The sequence below is a fragment of the Brachyistius frenatus genome, unplaced genomic scaffold, assembly GCF_029030835.1.
Source record: "Brachyistius frenatus isolate BFR_SWC_R1_liver_20210118 unplaced genomic scaffold, ASM2903083v1 Contig_154, whole genome shotgun sequence".
NCBI lineage: Eukaryota > Metazoa > Chordata > Actinopteri > Embiotocidae > Brachyistius > Brachyistius frenatus.
Window position 1 is genome coordinate 237,327 of NW_027210753.1, and position 21,236 is coordinate 258,562.

At 43.9% G+C, this 21,236-nt stretch overlaps 1 protein-coding gene across 1 annotated transcript; it reads right to left on the reverse strand.

Moving 5' to 3' along the window:
- Window positions 1-892: 892 nt before the first annotated feature.
- On the reverse strand, window positions 893-17,070 carry LOC138631374 (neurexophilin-1). Its single transcript, XM_069716260.1, has 2 exons — window positions 16,501-17,070; window positions 893-1,699 (listed from the first exon to the last, which is right to left on the reverse strand). Exons 1-2 carry the CDS (start codon window positions 16,555-16,557, stop codon window positions 926-928), a joined length of 831 nt encoding a protein of 276 aa, XP_069572361.1. The 5' UTR covers window positions 16,558-17,070; the 3' UTR covers window positions 893-925.
- Between the last annotated feature and the right edge of the window lie 4,166 nt (window positions 17,071-21,236).

Below are 21,236 nucleotides of genomic sequence, written 5' to 3' on the forward strand. Positions count from 1 at the left end.
AGAATCTCCTTATTTCCCTCACACTGAACTCGTCTTAAGCCCCGGCCCTCAATCGTTATTGAGCAATTTATTTTTCTTTGCAAATGTTGTAATTTTCTCTGCCCTCTTTTATTGAAATGTGAGGCAACAGAACCGAAAGATTCGTTGTGATCGGATTTGGCAAGTAAACACCGCACATCGACAAGGACATGCAGGATGGAAAGATGAGCTTGAGCATGAGGAAGGAACTTCTTTTTTAAGTTCACGTAAAAAAACCTGCCCTTTGAAAAAGACCTGTGAGTGTAACCTGAACGATCCTATGGTCGGTCACACTTTACATTCATCTGCTCTTCGTCAGAGGAAAAACAAAACTGTTATGCTCCCTGGGGTGCGTTTTTTAACTCAAGATTGTTTTTGCTTGCAAGATGGTTAAATATGAGAAAGCAACTCTCCGCTGAAACATGTCACAGCATTTTAAAATGCACATTTCCATCTGAAATACCGCCTCGCAAAAGAGCAACATCGTAAACGGTGATTAAAAAGGACATTCAGACAACATTCACAAATGACTTAATGGAAGAGAGAAGTAGGTGGCGAGAAGTTGATATTTAAGAAAACTGGATTGAGGTAAGAACGTGTGTGTTGGCGGTATTTGATTTTCCACGACCAGTCCAGTTAATCAATGCTGCAGTTAAGCATTCCCAATGCCTCATTATCTGCATACTGTAGTTTGTGTTTTGCATATATGTTTTTTTTGATCTTACAATAGTCAGGCTACAGAGAAGGTTTTTTGTTTTGTTTTTCAGGTGTCTCGCTGCCACTGCGGCCTCTCAAGGACGATTAACAGCCCTGGTTTCCTCCTCTTGTGTTCCTTTCACCCCCCCCCTCCCCACTCCCTCTACCCACACCTCGGCACCCGCTTCCCCTCCCCGTTACAAGTCTTCCTCTAGCCCGAGGGCAGGTAGGGCATCTCGTTGTGGTAGTTGTAGTCCGGGCAAACCTTCTGCACCAGGCGGTAGTCCGTGCTGTAGAAGGAAATGTAGATGCAGATGACCTTGAAAGGCTTGGAGCAGATCCAGGACACGTGGCTCTGAATCTGCTCCTGGAAGCAGGTCTTGGACGGGTCGTAGTTGCACAACGAGGTGCGCTTGCTGCGGTCCACTTTCTCATAGTCCACGCGGCAGTTGAAGATCTTGGAGTCCTTGGGGTAGACCACGCTCTGGCGCTCCAGGTCGAACTCCACAGCCTTGACGGGTGGCACCAGGCTGACCGAGATGTTGCCCTGGCCCGTGGAGTTGTGCCGGAAGTAGACGCTGAACGTGCCGTTACCGTGATCCACGATCTTGCCGGTGATCAGCAGGTTAAGCCTCACCGTTTTGATGTTGGAATAGAAGTCTCCCCAGCCAAACATCTTCTTGAACTTGCCGGTCTTAACGATCGGCCGGCGTTTGACCCTGGAGCTGGAGGTGTCGGGTTTGAGCAGGTCGCTGCCCAACATCTCCCAGAACTCTTGTTTGGAAAACTCCTGCTTGGAGAAAGGGACCGGCGAGCGGTACGGCAGCTCCAGGGAGGTGGCGTTAGCAGCTCGGCTTTTACTGTGCAGCATCCAGCGGCTGAGAGGCGAGAGGGGAGCCTGCCCGCTCAGGAGGCCCACCGTCTTGGACGAGTCGTCCGAGGAGCTCTTTGGGCCGGAGGAGTCGTCTTCTTGACCCAGCGCCACCTGAAGAGAGACAGACCGAGGAGAGGGAGGAGGGAGATCGAAGGAGAAAATAGAGAAAGAAAGTAGGCGGTTATTAGCGACGTAGAAAGAAACGTGGACAGAAACCGAATTAAAAATTTAATCGATACTTAATTTACGGTTCATACCTCCAGTGGTGTTAACTGTGACATTCTATCAATGTTATATATATAAATAAATGCTTGAAATCTTACAGGTATTGCTATTATTACATTTCTTTGTTTACCTCGGCGGCAGGAGAAAATACTCCTTTATGTCTAGTTTTCGCAGAGCTGATGTAATTCCCTAAGCTCACGAGTAATGTGCTCATACGCCTCCCCGTGAGCCACTGCTGAGGCCAGAGGGATCAAAGCACAGATTCAAACGGAAAATCCACACCAAAAACTGAATTCAACACGAAGTGCGTTCCTCATGTGGTCCGGAGCAGCCAAATCAATATTTGTGAGGGCTGGACAATTTTCTACAAAGGCTGCAAAACAATAAAGCGCTGTCATTAAGAAGCGCTTTCTGAAGTTTGTTTCTCTGACAACAGAGGTTGGAGGTTGATTTATGCACTGATAAAGTGTCTGCAAGCATCAAAAGCAGAAGCATTTATGCAGTTAAGCAGTTATGAAACATTTTTACGCTGCCAACTTTCAGCCATCTCACTCTCAAACAATCTCATTTTCACTGGAACCAAATTAGAAGATCATCCAACTGGAAAGAAATTGTTCTTATGTATAAAAAAAAAAATTAAAAAAAATCTTAAAGGAACAAAGTCAAAGTGGAAAGTAGACGGAAGCTGTTTCTTGTTTTAAAGTGAGCTTTTTTTTGCTTCTTAAGCACTGCGGTGCGTGAGTCTGAGTGCAGGGGGAAACTATTATTGCCGCGAAACATTTCGGTCGGAGGATCAAAGTGTTTGAGGAAGGGGGAGGCAGGCAGGCGGGAGGGCCCGAGAATAAAGTGTAATGTCCAATTAAGACTTCCAGTGTTTTAATTAAAGAAAGAATCTGTATCGGCGCACACACACACACACACACACACACACACACACACACACACACACACACACACACACACACACACACACACACACACACACACACACACACACAAAGCTGTCAGATGTTAACATCAACGGAGGGGGGAAGGTGGGTGGAGGGGAGGGGGAGATAAGATGCTACTGCTGTGCTCAGCAGTAGCTTTGTGAAGAGTGTGCGAATGTGAGAGCAAAGTAACGGCTAATTATTCAATGTTAATGATCTATTAACAGGTAGCTGCTGTCTAATGTGCCGTGGAAGTATCCAGAGCTGTTGTGTCCTCTGGAAGTGGCTGCGGAGAATACACACACACACACACACACACACACACACACACACACACACACACACACACACACACACACACACACACACACACACACACACACACACACACACACACACACACACACACACACACACACACACACACACACACACACACACACACACACACACACACACACACACACACACACACACACACACACACACACACACACACACACACACACACACACACACACACACACACACACACACAGACAAACACACACACACACACACACACACACACACACACACACACACACACACACACACACACACACACACACACACACACACACACACACACACACACACACACACACACACACACACACACACACACACACACACACAAACACACACACACACACACACACACACACACACACACACACACACACACACACACACACACACACACACACACACACACACACACACACACACACACACAGACAAACACATGTCGTTTGTGAATTTCGAGTTGTGGTAAACAATGAGTGATGTAAATACAAATGCTCAGGCAAGTTTGTGCGTGTGTGTGTTTGTCTGTGTGTGTGTGTGTGTGTGTGTGTGTGTGTGTGTGTGTGTGTGTGTGTGTGTGTGTGTGTGTGTGTGTGTGTGTGTGTGTGTGTGTGTGTGTGTGTGTGTGTGTGTGTGTGTGTGTGTGTGTGTGTGTGTGTGTGCGTGCGTGCTCTCCACCAGGAGAGATTTTAGGATGATGCATAATGCATGCTTCCCTGTCTGTGCTCTGATCCATCTACTGTCTTGACTGCCAGGGCTTCCTTATACAGGCTTAGTCAGGATTATTAAGTCTGACTCATTTTTATTCCATTTTATGCAGCTTTTTCAAGCTCGTTCAGATTTGTTCACTTTGCACTGCAGTCAGTCAGCGATATTGATTCTGTTTCTCTCTAAAATAACACAGTATTTCCTTTCATAACAACGTGTATTGCATTTTAACTGCCCCGAAAGGATTCCCATTGATGCAGTTGTGGTCTGATCGTTCGGACTCAGATGAGAGGACTCTCCTCCTTTTTCTTAATCTGGCTTTATTCCCACGGCGGTGTCAGAGGCCAGACGCCCTCTGCTCCAGTTACCTGTCTGCTGCTACGCTACGCTGCCGCTCAGATCCTGCGGCCTCCCCGCTGGGGCCGATAACAGCCTCCGACAAGGACTCCTTCCTCTCCAATCAGGTACTTCTCATCGCGTCTCTGAGAATCCCAAACTCATTAATAATGGACCGAAATGTGAAAAGCGCCGAAGACGTATTGATTTGAATCTTTTCAAACGTATCTTTGTGTTTTCAGAGGGAGGAGTTGGGACCAGACAGGATGACAAACACACCATCCCCCATGGTTCCTATTGAAGGACTAGTTTGTGTTTGATTCGTGCTCTTCAATGAGCCGGTTGCTGCTGGGCACCGAGGGTAGCACTCGGCCTGCCTCCCCAGATAGCACTTAAGAGCCCCCATGGTGTCCTACAAAAAGTCCCTTCTGGCTTCTTGAAAAAATATGTCAGTTTTGATTTCTATGAAGCTGCCCCCTTTGGTTTTTAAGATCCCGATCATTTTGCCCGTGAGAATCGGATGGTGCCAGCGCTCATATCTGAGCAGAAACATATTTCATTGTGCTTTGTTGTGGCTTCCACATTAAGCAAGGCGGCCCTCCCTCTCTTCATTAGAAAGCCTGACAGGCTGGGCTGCAGGAGAAGAGATGAAGTGAAGTGTTGTGCTATTGTTGAACAGAAGATTTAAGTGTCTGGCACCACTGGAGGTGTCAGATTCAGTGTACAGAATCATTGTTGGAGACAAATGTTAGAATGAGCTTAATATGGCTCTGAGAAAAAAAAAGAAGCAAAAAGAGACAGAGCGGTAACAGAGCACATCCTGCGCAGTTATCCAAACCATCATGCCGTCATTGGCGCTCTGGTTTTTGCAGGTAAATTTTGGGGGGAATTTGCCTCTTATTTGTATGTTCTGGTGAATGATGTATCTCTCACTTATTATACAGCAGCACAACACATTCTTCCTCATTAGATATTATAACAAGCTCCGCCTGTCTGCTCTATTCTGGGAAATAAACCTGCATACTCCTACAACTCTCTCACTGCTCTGCATTTAAAGTTTATGAAGTGCACGATCCAGCTGCTGGCACATTTCCAACTTTGACTTGTGCATTGTAAGCAAATTGAAATGTAAAGTTCCAGAGTTCAGTGTTCTTTGCACAATGGCAAAAGATGAATGCATTGCCTCACTTTATGTAAATTGTTTTGTTACCAGTCAAGCGCTAATGTCGTCTGCTTTGAGTGTTCATATCCCTCACATGCTTTTCATATCTGAAATACAATTCAAGGAGTCATCCTTTGGTGATGTGCTACAAATAGTATGTTTTTTTTAAGTGACATGTCGTGTTTTTATAAATTAAAAAAATGTGCAGCAGCAGATTTCTTTCCAACCCAGTATCACGGCAAAGCATGAAATAGACAACCTTGGCCACTACAGCAAAGCGTGAAATGGCCACGCTTAGGGCTACCTAGGCGTGAAAGTTACACGTTTTGTAAGCGTGAAACTTACACACATGTAAATAAAGACCAAGGTACAACAGAGGTATTGAGACCATGTAAAAACAACACTTTAATCAATGACGATATGCACCTTAAACCAGCCACATGGTGTCATGTTCCTTTGTAAGGCCAGAGCAACTTTTTCTCCGAGTAAGTTTGCTTTGTTTCATGAAGCTTGGCAAGATGTATCCCGGCTTTAAGTACTGTAGGCAAAGTGTGGGCGATGGGCAATCAGGTCTTAGTGAGGGGGCGGCGGTTCGGGGTGATTTTGTCATTTGTCATGTGTGCTAAGTGAGTCAGTGAAATGGCTGGAGAGGATGGGAGGTGGCTGCCGGCTCTGTCGCTGTGGTAATTGTGAGTCATTCAGCCTCAGTGAGCACAGGCCCCAGGCCTCTCTCTCCCAGCAGGAAGCATGAGGGGGGGTGGAGGGGGGTGATCCTCACAAGCCTGCCTGCACCGCAGGCAATAATCAGCCTGTTACAGTGACAGGTACACCACTTTAACCCTTCTCCCCTGGTGACAGAAGCACACGGTTGCCGTAATATACCACAGAGATCAGGAGTGACTTCACTCAAATCTGTGCCGTAACTCTGGTGGAAGCAGAAGACCAGGAGACAGACCAGGAGACAGACCAGGAGACAGACCAGGTGAAGACGTCGGATATTGTTCCAAAACTACACTTATGTAAATGAAGTCGACACATTGAGACGTGACTTGTTGGAAGTGTTGCAGATGTCCAACCAACAGTTGGAGATAAAACAATAAGTTGATGAACAGCTACTTTGATGATTAATTGTTTCAGTATTTTTTTCCCTCTTCTGAATCTCAGCCTTTCCAATATGAGAATTTGGTGTTTTGTTCTCATAACAAATTTAATATCTTTGGGGTTTGGACTATTGCTCAGACAAAAAAAGGCAATATGAAAATGTCTCCTCAGGCTTGAGGCGATAGCGAGAGCCTTATTTTATTGTAGAAATGAGCAATCAGTGATGCATGCATGTGTAGTTTTGTAGAAATGTCTGCAGGAACCTGAAAAGAACAACAGTTATACCACAATGGGAGAAAAAAGAGCTCACAGGTGTGGCTCATGAAGTATACAACCAAGTCCTGCAACACAAAGATAAAGGGACACCCAGTGGAGCGGAGGGTCATTACAGGAGACAGTGTTCGTTTTTAAAGGCTTCTCTTCCAAAAAGCAACATTATGAGAGCAGTGACAGTGAACCAGAACAAGAACGTTAGGAGCAGAAAACGTTACTTTCGTTTGATCTCCCATTTTTATCGCAGCCTAGGAGCCGAACCATGACACGACCGACTACTAAATGACAAACAAATTTAGCGACTAGCTGGTGAGCGGTGGAGAACTTAATAGCTCAAGAGTCTCAGAGCCACAGGAGATCCTGGAGAGATGATCGAAACCAGAGGTGAATGTTTGACTGCATCGGTTGTTCAGGCTGCGGCCAAATCGGATTTCCTTTCGCAAATCAGATCTTTATGACAGACAGTCAGCAGTGTTATAGACAGGTTGGATTTGGTGCTTCCAGGCTGATCCAGACACCACCAACCTACCGGCATGGGTTACTGTGGTACGAAGTACAAGCAGCAAAAAGTTTTTGTTTTTTTTGCTGTTCAGAGTTAAAAAAAAAAAAAAACCTGATTAGAGTGGCAGTCTGAACGTAGCCTAACACAGCTCCAACTGAATGCTAATGTTCTCCCCATCTGTTGCCTTTTAAATAGCCAATTGTTCACCATGTTAACATAAAAGAGGATAACATGGCCGTGTTGTGTTCACAGCTTCTTTTTTTCTTGCCCCCAAATGCTAAAATTCAGTTACGCAAGTATAACAGAGTCAAAAAAGAAGCTTTCATTGCAGCCTTCTGGGCAACACTTGAGCTAAATCTTTTGAAATGTAGATTACATGTAACTAATTGTTTTGTCTATTTCCCCCGTGTGGATGCATGATCTGGAGCAAAATGCTTTGATTGATTGATTGATTGATTGATTGATTGATTGATTGATTGATTGATTGATTGATTGATTGATTGATTGATTGATTGATTGATACAGTGAATCGGCCTATTGCGCCGCCCGACAGGGCTCAAAGCATGCGCTTGTCCTGGGGAGCTGACAAGTTCAATAAGCACTCTGGCTGTTGAGTTGAAATCTTCATCTCTAATATGACATCAATTTTTAATTAAAGACCCAGGCAGCTCAGATTTCTTAAGTGTCTGTCAATGCTTCGTTCCTTTTTTTTCCCTCCACGGTCTCCATCTCCAGATGTAATATTCTCACTGTGGGAGATTTCTCTGTTACATGATTAAAGTCTGAAAACGGCTGTGCCCTTATAACTAATTATTCCTCTGGCTTGTGTAGATCCAAGAAGAGATGAGGGAGAGAAAGGTAATTTCACAAGAAACAAGCCATTTGACTCTTAATGAATAATTTACTCCGCCTTCTCGGGAGGTCACTGGTGCTGAGAGCTGCAGTAGAGGTGAACAAACACAACTACACTCAATCTTTTTTATTTCAAACTCTTTCTGTCTTTCTGCATCCTCCACCCCCTTTTTTTTCTTCTTCCCACAGCTGAGTTTGTGCAGGTTCTGTTGTGAGGTCCCGGTGGGACTCCAGCTCATTTTGTATGCTCGCAGTGAAGCCGAGCTCTGAATTGGCTATCAAGTTTTTACATTATAAGATATCGACAAGTTGGCAGTGCGAGGAGGATGGAGAGTGGCGTCAGGGAACGCCCCCCCCCCCCCCCCCCCACCCCCAGGGAGCGAGGAGCAAAGCAACGGCTGATGGGACGCGGCTGATTAAAGCGCGCTGCTACAGTATTCACACCTGTGTGGTAAAAGCTGGAAGGACTCTACAATCGTCTCAGAGCTTCAGGTATAAAAGCACCAGTCTTTTTGTTACACCAACACAAGCGGCTGAATAGCTGCCAGTTGAATCCCCTACAACAACACAAAAAGGGCCATTGAAAAAGGCTTTTTTTTCATTGATACCTAAAGACCTTTAATATGCTCTTGAGCAAGGCAGTTAAATTGCTTCAGTGGAGAGGTGGTGAGTGAGTGGCCAGATCAGCTGTGAATGTGTGGAGCTGTGTGAATGAGCTCCGTTCACACTTAAAGGTAAAGGGAAGTGATATTTAGAGGTGGCCTTTGTTGCACTGCCGATTGCTTTTTAAGACCCGTCTCGCCTTGAAGGTTGCATGCATTGAAAACTGCAAACCTTTATTTACTTATAGGACAAACAGCCTCGGTCAAGTGCCAACTGCCTCAGCATTCTTCTCGCTGAAGTGGGACTTTTTTTTTGTGTTAACCAATAAAACCGAATGTAAGCAGGGGAAGTGAAATCTGATCACAAGTGCTTGCTTGTGAGACATTTGACACTCATTCTGACAGCAGGTGTGAACTGCCATCTGTCTGGAAGCGTCACCATAGGAACTGAAGCATCGTTTGAACTTTTAAAACATTTGTCAGACTTATAATGACTGTTCAACCTTTTTTCTACAAAAAAGCTAAACAGCAACACTGGTTTATTTCAAGCGGCAACCAGCAGTGACATCGCCCGTTGGTTTGTGAACGTTATGAATCCTCCAGTTCAGATTCTGTCCGTCACCATCTTTGCTAGTTCGGAGCGGTTTGGAGCAGGAAGTGACCATATTTGGACGAGCTGGGGGAGGAGCCAGCGGTGGATCTGACCGATCTGATCGGAAACCCGACGATACTACGTCCGGCCCACCGATAGCTGTAACCTGACTGCACCACAGGCCTGTCAATCAAACAGACACGCCCCCAAAAACAGGTCTTCTTGAATCTTCTTTTCTAATGAATGAGGGATTATTTTTAATAAATGCATTTAATAAAGTGTATAAAAATTTTTTTTCAGATGGACCTCCAGAAAACTAATAAGAAGGAGTGACTTTAGCTAACAACACCGAGATAACTGATGGACACATTTGATTCACTTTGGATTTGATGAGAGAAGTTGAATGGGAGTCTATGGAGCCGGAGGCTTTTTGGAGCCGACCTCTAGTGGCACTCGCTGGTATTGCAGCTTCATGTATTTACCCATCTGCCTCATTTTTTCAAGCTACTTCTACTTTTATATACAGTCTATGGTTTAATTTCATGTTGGTTTTTTTTAACCATAAATCTTTAACCTAATGGAGTAGCTACAGTTGCCTAAACAGACATGAGCTGCAGCAGTTATTATGCAAGGTGTCAAATGAGTCATTTGTCACTAATGACACTGACATAAAAAAATATATTTTGTGCTTTAGGTTAGCGAACCTTTGCCAAATTGAAAACTCCACAGGTCTTAACAGGGTCATTGTGAAGTGAAGCCCTGGATGGCTGCTCAAATTGGTGCTTTGTGGAGCAGCAAAGGTTAAAATAATTGCTGACCTATATTCTACAAAAATACATTTCTCAGTTCAATTCAGAAATCAATGTGCTCTGCAAATTTTTTCCTATTATTTATTTATTTATTGTATTTTTCGGACAAATTCCCTCATCCCCGCGGTCTTTAATTGGAAACCCCCGGTAAAGACCCTCAGCAGGCCCTCCTCTGGACATGTGCACCAGTCTGACCCTGAAAATCACTGTACCGTCACCGGCCCGGCGCTGGTGAACCGCGCACGAGATGTTCCCACTCATGCAGAACACACTGTTTACAGCTTGTGAGAGGAATGAGAATATAAAATGGTCTGGCCCTGGTGTGGTATCCAGCAGCTCCGGTCACACCACAATGAGGTCAGCTCGAACCTTCAGAGCCCGCTGACTCCGTTTTACTTCAGTGTTAAACCACACTGACAGCCGAGTGTTCCCTCTTCAAATAAACCCACATCCCCTGCTCCCACATTGCCTCTTTTTTCTGATATTGCCGAAATGCACACAGATCTTGAAACGCTGAAAACTTCATTCTATTGACGTCTTCCATAACAGTTTTCACAATACATTTAAAACAACTTCTACTATTGTCGGTTGGAGCAGAAGCGCTGTAAAATTAAAATGTCTGTTATGGATTTTCCCATCCTTAGTTATTCCTCTGTGTGAAAGTCAAGTCTTTATCTGGCTCCCCGGGGAGTTACACCCACTCGTTCTACCCGAGGCTACGAGTCATTTTTCTTTAAGCTGTGCAGTGTAATCCACCCTTCACGATCCAATCCAGCCGACAAACCTGCAGGTATTCTTCCAGGGTTGTGCTCCCGTCTTCCCCCTGCAGTCTCCCAGAGAGCGATGCCACAATACATCGTGCTGGTTTTTGAGCAGGAAGACGTAGTCTGTCTCAGGACAGCTCGGCCTGTCAGCTTTCTATCTGTCTCTGCAGTGGGGCTGCTGGGGAGGGAGGGGGGGAGGGGCACCTCTGGGGTTATTTCATGCTGTGGTTGTGCACAACACTAAGTGTTTTACCCCACAGCCCTGTTCATCCACTGCCCTCCTCATGTTTATATGTTGTTTCTGCCACTGATTTCTCAGATGTTGGCTTATTTGTTTAAATGGAACAATAACAGAAAATAATATCAGAGCCAAACCGGTGCCAGCACAGAGGAAAGATTCATATAGTTACACTACATGAGCTGGAAGAGTCAAAAAGAGGCCAATTATGTGGCTTCCTTTTAGACAAAAATCATACGATGATCTGTGCAATCCAAATACTTTTATAACTGCCTTCTCAACAAAAGCGCACCAGCAGCACGAAACGATGAACTGCTTTACACGTTTTATTCAAAATGCTCTGGAAAGAAATGACATAATTAGTGGTGATTGAATTGCAGATCCAGAACATTTGAGCTTAAGTCCTCTGTTACATAAAGTAAGGTGCCAGTCCCTCTCGCTCCCCTGGCCTTTGGTTTTGTCTTGTTTTGTTTGTACTTTTTATTTTTATTTTTTTATTTTATATGTACTGTATTAATCCCTGAGGGGAAATGTTTTCGCTACAGCAGTATCTCAGGGGGGAGCTGCTGCAACAGGCTGCCACTAGTGCGGCGCCAACTAACCTGAGAACTTGGGTTAATTTCCCTTTTAGTTCTGCAAATTGATTTCAAATTAGAGGAAATATCTTCTGTAACTGACCAAGTTTTTACAATTCTGTAAGATGTGTGCTCACCCAAAGATCTACTGAATATTAAGGTCATTCAGCATGCATCTTTTGTTGTTGTTTTGAAGGTAAAATCCTGTCAATATGTGGTTTCCAGTTCAATTTCTTATCTACTCATTAATACTCCAAAGAGTTATGTTTGAAGTGGTTCACTCCAAAAGCTCATTATCAATCAAATCAATTAGACTCATGGTTACATAAATAAGTCCTCTCATTCAACTCCTCTGATTTCAGTCATTTATTCAAGTGTCATGTTTGATGTTTTGGCTGGTGGGAGACCACACGTTTAATTTCTCTCTCCCTAAACTGATGGCTGATACAGGAAGTGCATGTTGTGCTACTGATGATGAGAAATGAAGGTGTTGTCCCTCTCAAATCACCCCCTGATGATCTTTTACATGTGACAAGTACAGGACAGATGTCATCAGCACCATAAATTGTTGAGACCCTCCTTCATGCTTAAAACATGCCTGTTGTGACTGAGTTGTGTGTTTCTGGTGTCTGCGTGGTGAAGAAGGAACGTTTATGAACGCCGACATGCAGATTGCAACAATGATGGCAAAGAGGATGAGCGTGAGAAAGCCTATAAAAAAAAATACTAATAATTAGTATTCAGTCTGCTGCTGCTGTCTCACATTTGTGACTGCGTGCAGTTTTTGCAGTATCAAACTGCTTCTTTTTTTTGTCTTTCTCTGTTTGTTTTCTCAGGATTAAGGTGGTATTTCTGCTCTGCCGCGGATGTATCTGGGTGGACAAGGTCTGCGACCCAGCGAGGAGGACAGGTATCTGAGAAACATGAATCTAAGAGTTTGTGGCAGGTCAAAACGGAGAGAGGAGTCCGATGCGGTTAGAATTAGCGTCAGACAGCCTGTGCTTTTTAACCTTCCACACACATCTTCAGGTCAGCGCGGTGCGTGTTTGTGCTTCGTTGCACCGCGCTGTCTTGTGGTGTTCCGGGCAAACCACAGGCAGCTGGGATTTAATGCCTTTTGTTGTCTCTGTTATTTCGCTGTTGTGGTATGATTCAAGTGTGCACTCCGCGGTGCACAATCCCTTCTTTGTTATGAAAGGGGATTTTGGATCTGTGAGGCTTTAAATGTAAGAGCATAATTTGTTTTTAATTGATGTACCGCGCTAAATAAGTGCTTCCTTTGCTGTTGGCAAAGTCAAATGGAGGTTGATGTGAAAAGTTTAGAAAAGAGGAGAACGCAGCAGCACTAGACCCTTAATTTCTCAGTGGGATTTTCTACCAGACACGAGTGTGGCACCTTGGAATATGTATGAAATGAAACTTTAGCCAAATTCAATCTGCAGAAAAAGTGACATTCCGTGCTTGGCTACAGAGGTGAAATTCAGTTATCAAGCATGATGGCCAGTGTCTGTGTCTGTACAGAAAGCAATCAGACTGAGCATAAAGCAGCTCTGTCTCTCACGGCCACGAAAGGCTACCTGAGGCTATCCCTTCCAGAAAAATCCAGCCAGAAAGAGCATCTGTTGGGAGCACGTATGGAGAGCCGAGCTACTGCGTCCGCAGCGGTCTTGACCACGCGAAGGTTACGCGACAGAATTACTTTGCAAAATAAGCTCTTTTGTGGGGACTGCACTTATATTAAAATAGAGCTGGGTGTGCCTCCTCGGTAGTCAAATTATACTTATTTCAAAATATTAAAAAAACGCAAACATAACAGTGTAACCTGGCATGTTGAATAAGAGTATTTTGAAGGAAAGTGAAGTGTTCTTGAAGTAATTGCAGAGGGAGAAAGTCTGCAGTTCACTGGAGCAGTTGCGTTCAATGCTCTGTTCAAGGGCACTTCATCCTTCTATTGGTAGTTACTCAGAATGTTGAAAGAGAAGAGCACATCTCGTTGACACGGTCCCTTCCCAAAATATTCTGGGGATTCAGATTTCAGATTGTCAGGCCTGTGCTGTGCACAGTTCAGGCGCACCGCTGCAGCTGTAATTATAGGTGGATTAGCGCGTTGTCTCGCATGTTTTTCTGAAAAAAAAAAAAGGGAGAATCTGTGATGACTGTCAATGAGGCGAAATAAAGCTCGGAGGCAGATGCTTAATTTATTCCTGTTTTTAGCACTTTATCGACACTTCCTTTCACTTCCTCTCTTTTCCTTTGTCTCTTACACCTTTCTGAACCGGTGTCATTTCCTGAATCGTTTTACTGATGAAGTACACCCCTCTTAACAACAGCAACTTTCACATCATGGCTGAAGCAAGCAGTCAGTTGATCTATACATCAACTGACAGAAAATAATCAGCAAGAGTTCTGAACATTTATTTTGTAGTCGAAAATGCAAAAATATCAGATGATTATAGTTTCTTAATGTGACACTTTAAGTATCTCTGGACTCTGGCCTATTTTATGATGTCTTATGTACCAAACAATCGATCTGTAATGATCAGTATAGAAAACAGTGGTTAGCTCCAACCCTGTTTTGGCTCTACTTGCTAACTGCTAATCCCAAGGACAGCAAAAAAAAAGGCAGCTAAATATCCAACTATCATCCTAAATATCCCGCAGATTATTCTCTTGATATATGAACACTTAGCTCAGTGAAACAAATCCAGTGAGCTTGCTGAGCTTCCCCAGATGAAAAATAACTCCAACTGCTGCCAAAAATAAACACAATTTCTCAAGCAGTCAATTATACAACTGAGATGGTTTATATTATTCATAAGCCTCCATTCAAATACAGAGAATAATTAACATTTGAAACACATCATTCATCACATAAATAACAACTCGGAGTGGCACCTCGTGTTAATAGTCCTCTATATGAGTAGCCATTTGCAAAAAAAAAGGTCCCCTGAGACTCAATCCTCTCGGAGAATTGCAGAGCTATTACAACAGAAAATCATCCAAATCGAATTTTTAATGTGTCGTAGGCTTATACGATTATTAATCACTGCTCTGTTGCATAATGAAAAAAGTTACTTAATTTATTAATTGCTCCATAATTTATCAATGTCACAGAGCTAATGAATTACCCAAGATCTCCTGCTGAGGGATGTCATGTACGTTTTTCATAGATACATGGTGTGGTGAGGGAGAGAGAGAGAGAGAGAGAGAGAGGAGGAAAAAAGCCCCAATTAATTTCATTATCATTAGCCACAGACCTTGTGGGTTACAATAGGCTGCGGCCCTGCAGCTCCCAAAATGCTCCCAGAACCAAGACAACAAGTGAGTGCTCTAAGCCTATTATCCCCACTCTTGTATCTAGTTATACAACGGCTGAAAAGGCGCTCAACCCCCATATTTTAAGACAGCGTGTGGTCTCTCCTCTCTCGCAGAGAACTGAAGGATGTGTTGAAAAGAGCTCAGCCGAGCACATCTGTGTGCATTTAGTCGTTTACAACTGCTGTCTGCTTCACCTCCAACTGCCAAAAGGGCTTTTACTTTACTCTGAGCATCAGAATAATGCCTTAATATCAAAACCACAAGGTCGTCATTGAAGGGATGCCGTCAACGGGTACATCGAAAGAGCCACTCAACCTCACTTGAATATTTCGCTCGCTTGTGTTTTTTGGGGATCTTGCTCATAGGCCCTGCGATGATGGAGCTGCACTCAGCCCAGGGGTTTCTGAACAGAAGGATGTTTTCAAGTTTCCTCATGTGAATCGAGAGCTGCCTTCTCATTAAAGGCTGCTTTTTAATAAATCTGCTCGCATCCATGAAAGAGGAGTGGGTGATCCCAGTTTGATTGTAAGGTTATGTAACGCTGGGAGCATTTATTAAGACTACAGAGACACTTCAGTGTTGGGTGTTATAGGTCAGTGCAGATATAGCACTCAAGTTTTTTTCTAGTTCTTTGTTTAGATGAACAGCAAATGTTTTCTGAGGAGAGATTTTGCTTGTTTCAGAGTTGTCTCCTCACCACATTATAAATTCTGTTGAGAACTGTGTCTGACAGTAAGGTCAGACTCCTCACAGTATAGATTTTACAACAAAGATCTATTTGTCTCATTGTGTTGTGGACCTTTGATGTGTGAAGGTCCTCCAGTTTCTGTTTAACAGTTTTATGGACTTAAGTTAGCAGTGGGCCTGCAGGGTACTGGTGCTCCTGCAAATGAAAGATATGATCAAAACAAATGATATAATATATTGTGTGTCTAAGTTGTTTCTTTTAAGCCTGAACTTCCTGTTTGTGTTTTGGAACACAAACTGGCAAAATCTTATTAATGTCAGTGTAATTATTTGGGAGATAAGCATCCCTTTCTCGTGCTGTTACATATTTAAGTAATCCGACACTGTGGAGTGAATGACAGGTTGAAAGAGTGTCTGCGCAGAGTTGAACAGACTGTCGATGAACACCGCGGCACGGTGCGCTCTCCGCACGCCGCCAGCAGGAGCACTCCCCCGGGGAATAAGTGATAGGACACCCGCTGTAGCGGGGTCAAAGTCAATGTTATTTTCTCACTAATTTCAAGTGAGGCCAAAAATAGCACAGACATCAGCAAAAAGGCGTTTACAGCACAGAAGAAAAAGACATATCTCTGCAAAGAAGTACAGATGAACTGCACATCTGGTAATTGATTGTTTTGATCAGCACCATCTCAGCTGTCTGTTACCATCCACACACGTCTATGCACACAAATGTAAATCTACTTATATCTGCGGGTTTGGAAGTTTTGGAGCAGAGACGCCTCACGGTGCCTCCTGACGCTGGCACGAGGTGCTACATGGGTAATATGAGGTAATTCAGAGTAAGACGGTATAAAATAGCCCAGTGTGACTTTTTCCACACGCTGTTCTTACCAAACAAGCGGTTCCGTTGAGAAGGAGCAGGATGAAGCCGCGGTTGGGACGCATCATTCCGGCGCGTAAAACCCACAGCTCGCCCTCCCCGGTGGAAAAAGATATAAAAAAAAATAAAAATGTATAATGACAATTTTTTTTTTGAACTCCCGAAAGACGGGCTTTTTTCCCTCCTTCAGGAAGATGTTCTTCCTACAGCACCGGATCCCTCTCGGTTGACGCAAGGTCCCATGTCCTAAAACAAACTGCTTCCACAAGCCTTAAAAAACCCGCTAGAAACCACTTGGAGTGCCTCTTTTCTGTCTTTCTCCTTCTTTATTTTCACCAATCCCGTGTCTGAGTCCAATTAGTTGTGGTGTGAGAAATCCATGAATATCTGCGTTAGGCTGTCATCATCCATGCAAAAAAAAAAAGAAGAAGAGATCCCAGGCTGACTGGGAGGTGGGTAGATCATATCTGGTCATTGGTGCCAGTGTGGAGATCCTGGAGGGATGAAGCTGCAGCCTCCTGCAGGAACCTGAGCGATGCTGAGACTGGCAAGAGAGAGCAGACGCTTTAACAGTTTCTTCTCTGCCTCTGTCTCTCTCTCTGTCTCTCTCTCTCTCTCTCTCTCTCTCCCCTCCCTCCCTCTCTCCCCCCCTCTCTCTGTAAGTGTGTGTGTGCCTGTACTCCTCTTTCTCGAATCTCTTTTCCCTCTCCCCCTTTTCCCTCTCTCTCTCTCTCTCACTCCCCTCCCTTATCTCAATATCTCTCCACCTATCCAGCATCTCCCTCTTCCAGCTATCCCAATTCGTCCGGCATTCAATCAAATAAGAAAACAATAGAAAATAAAACAACCAGCAGCTACACAACAGTAAACATCTGTTCCACTTGTTTCCACCCTCTCTCTTCCATTCCCTTCCCAATATTTCTGACATCAACCCGCCTCACTTATCCACTGACATCTCTCCCTGTCATTAAACACACTGCGGGTGGGTGGATGGAAATCATTGATTGGAAAAAGACTGGGTATGTTTTCACGTGCGCTTGTCACAACAAAAATAAAATCTGATGTGATATGGTAACTGAGGATGTTTGCAGCTATTAGTAAGTCTGATTCTGCAGAGTATCGACGTGCACGGTGAACACCGATGACCGTCGAGAGATGTGATTAATACAGACTTTCCCCCAATAACACACAGTTCATTAGGAGCAGGTTAATGGACTGGGTTGCAGGATATCTCTGCAGGTCCCCGGCTCCCAACAGCTCCATTTCTTCTTAATTAGACTCATAGATGAGCTTTACTCTGTCTTTACACTCAGCTCTCTTTTGTTTGACAGGCAGCGCCAGAGGAAGGACCTGGTCATTGTGTTCCGGTCTACAGGGTCAAAACCTCTTCTATCTGTGTTGTTTTGTCCTGGATCATCTCGTTAAAACCCCTTTTTGCTCGTGTTTTTTCCTGCACCTATGAATAACGCTCATTGTTATCTTCAGTAAAAGGGTTAATTGATCTCGGTTCAGGGGTTAATTGGCTCGACAGGCCTTACACCGAGGGACCCGACCCTCCGAGGGACCCGACCCTCCGAGGGAGCGAGGTCGGAGCGGAGGGTTCGGGGCAGCAGAGGGGGGGCCATGTCAATCCAGTGTGACCATAGGACATCAAAGCGTTTTGGTCACAAGGAATTCTTCAAGATGATTGCTCCCTTTCACCCATCTGATAGTGTGCATACATACAGATTCGCTGCTCATTATGATGCAGGAGATGCTGATGAAAGGTGGGAATGGGCTCATCGACTTAGGAGGTTGCTTGATCTCTCTCTGTCTCTCCTTTTATTTTATTAGATTATTTCAAACGCTAAACGTGCCTCTGTATAAATCGAGCCAGCCCTCTTCAGTCACCTGGGGTATCGGGGAGCTCTTTGGGAGAGGAAACAGCAACCTATAAAGGGAGATCAGCTCCCCGGCCCACAATCTGAAGAAATGGCAACCATAATAAAAACTCCTTTTAAAACTGAGCACGTTCATTTATACACACACACCTTCACTCCTGCACATAATTATAGGGCCATAACTCTCTCTGTATAATCTCCGGGGAGCAGCCAGACAAGCGGATGCTATTTTTTACTCACTTGGAGAAAAAAACCTAAAAACAACAACAATGTGGATGCGTAGATACCCATCATTTGACACCCAGGATCGACTTATCTTAATGTTGTTGCACAGACGACTCGCATCAGCGTGACAAATATGAATCCATGTTTGTATATTTCCTTTTTATTCTGCTCTCCTGCCAAACTCCCAACAATTGTGCTCAATCATTGCATTGCTTAACACGTAATCCTATTTCACAGTATAATTCAGTTTGAATGTGGAGCTGCAGGCAACAGACAGGCTGGTGAGATGTCACAGACCTGGGCTGCAGGCTTTTTAGATGAATGTTGGCTGCCCTCTAGTGTCTTTTGTCGTTTCTGCAGCCTTCAGGATGGAGGCAAAGTTTTGTCTCTCGTGTTTGATGGTATGCAGATATTTTGGCCTTTATTCTGTCCAAGTTTTACAATATTGTTCTCTGAGATTTAATGTGCCACCACATAAAAAGCAGTGAATTCAAAGAAATGTTATTCTTGAGAATGAATTGTTGGTCTTGTGATGTCATGATGATGTAACGGAAATGATAATTTGCTCCTACTAGACCATTTCCCGTAAAGTTGGTCAGCTGTGGAGTTGTTGACCTCTATTTGTGCTGCCATAACTTATTCATGGTCTCAGGACCTTTTGTTTTGAAGTTCTTTGAGCTTTTTACAGGGTTTTTTTCCGACTCATAGGCAAAGAAGACTTGGTATTTTATTTCCAAACAGTCAATATTAAAACTGGGATTATTGATCATATGTGTGGGTACCATGGGATTGAAAATGCTCCTTGGAAACATCCTTTTTACTTAACAAACAGGTGACATGGTCATAATCTATTCCTGCTGTCAGAGGACAGAAAAGTGACAAACAACCTCATCATCATCCAAAATCAACAAAACACAGGGACAAAATGGAGCTTAGAGGTGAATATTATTTGTACACTACATTTTCACACATTGTGATGTACCTACTTTTTTTTTAGCGTGCAGACTAGTTAGGCTATGATGGATATTTCACCATATTATCACCTTATTTCTGCATGTAGTGAGTACATTTTTTACCTTTCAATGATATTCAGGTGATTTTTTTTTTTTATTCGAAAGTTGGTATATTTCCCCACTTCCAAGTTGCCCATGAAGGCACCATAGCCCACTTGTGTACTGTCCTGTTCATTGGTTAACATCATCACCAACTTTGATTGGATGAAACACTTCCGGCTTCAAAAGCAACCAATAAGACTAGTTTTTTTTAATTTACAACGTAACGGCTGTCCCCGCCCACTTTCATGAGCAATTAAGGAACGTAAATGGGCGAGCAGGTGAAGAAGCAGATGTTATCAGGGAGGAAAAGAAGAAGAGAAGATTTGGCTACTGAAACCACAAATAGGTTGTCAGCAAAACAGCGTAACTGAGACGGCAAACTTTGATCAGCACCTGGAGAGGAAGTATAAAGAAAGGTAAGCGAAGTGCTCAAGATGATGACTTCATATTAGCCAGCTGTGTTTCAGGGTGCTAGTTTAGTTGTCCAAAGTCCATATAGTGAAATAAAAGAGGTACATGTAGAGGGATGTTTGTTGGTCTTCTGCAGTGGGGGTCCTTTTTATGGTCGTTTTTGTGGGTCATTTGAAGAGTGCTTGTGGTTTGTCATGCTGGTCTGGTCTTGGACATGACTTGGTCTCGGTTTAGGTGTTTTTGACTGAAACGGTGTGTAGTTGTATAGTTCTAGTTCTGGAGCAGGTTTTTTCTACACGTGTGGTCTGTTTTTGTGGCATAGTAAGAAAATACTGAAATGTACAGTTGTGTCATCAGTAAGGAAATCCATTTAATTTGTTAATCAGATCTCAAGAATGCACACAGTGGGTTCTGGTAAGAAACATTAAATATGAGCATAATGTTTTTGTTTCTTTACCAGAGAACTTTGTGCCGGACATCTTTCAACACATTAGGCTGAAATATCAGCGCCGCACTTTACTGTCTGCAGAAATGTTTTTGAGGAGGTGGCATGATTTCACAAAGTGGTGTCCCATTCGTCAGGCAGTTTGGAGGCCCCACACCTCCTGCCTTCAGGCCCCACACCTCCTGCCTTCAGGCCCCACACCTCCTGCCTTCAGGCCCCACACCTCCTGCCTTCAGGCCCCACACCTCCTGCCTTCAGGCCCCAACACACAGGGATGCTGGGACCAGCGAGCGGCTTTGTTTCCCTTTAAAGGCCTCGCTGCTCAATAACTGCTGTTTGATAACTTTTACTCATTCAATGTTTTTAATGTTCATGGTTTACATTGATTCGTGTAAATGTACAGTATCAGGTGTGTTGAGGTCCCTAAACTGTCGCGCATGCACGGATTTATCTGAAATATGAGCCCTTATGTGCACAAGAATAACAACAATTATGTCATTTGGGCATAGCATTGTTGTCTGTCTGTCTGTCTGTCTGTCTGTCTGTCTGTCTGTCTGTCTGTGTTGGTCCAGTGATGAACTGGAGACTTGTCCAGGGTATAACCACACCTCCGTGTCCTGGCTCACACACTCCCCTGTTCAGGGTGAAGATAATGGATGGATGCATTTTGGTGATTGAATTTAAAAACTTTTTAAGTAGGACAAATACAGCATTACATTTTATTTCATTTT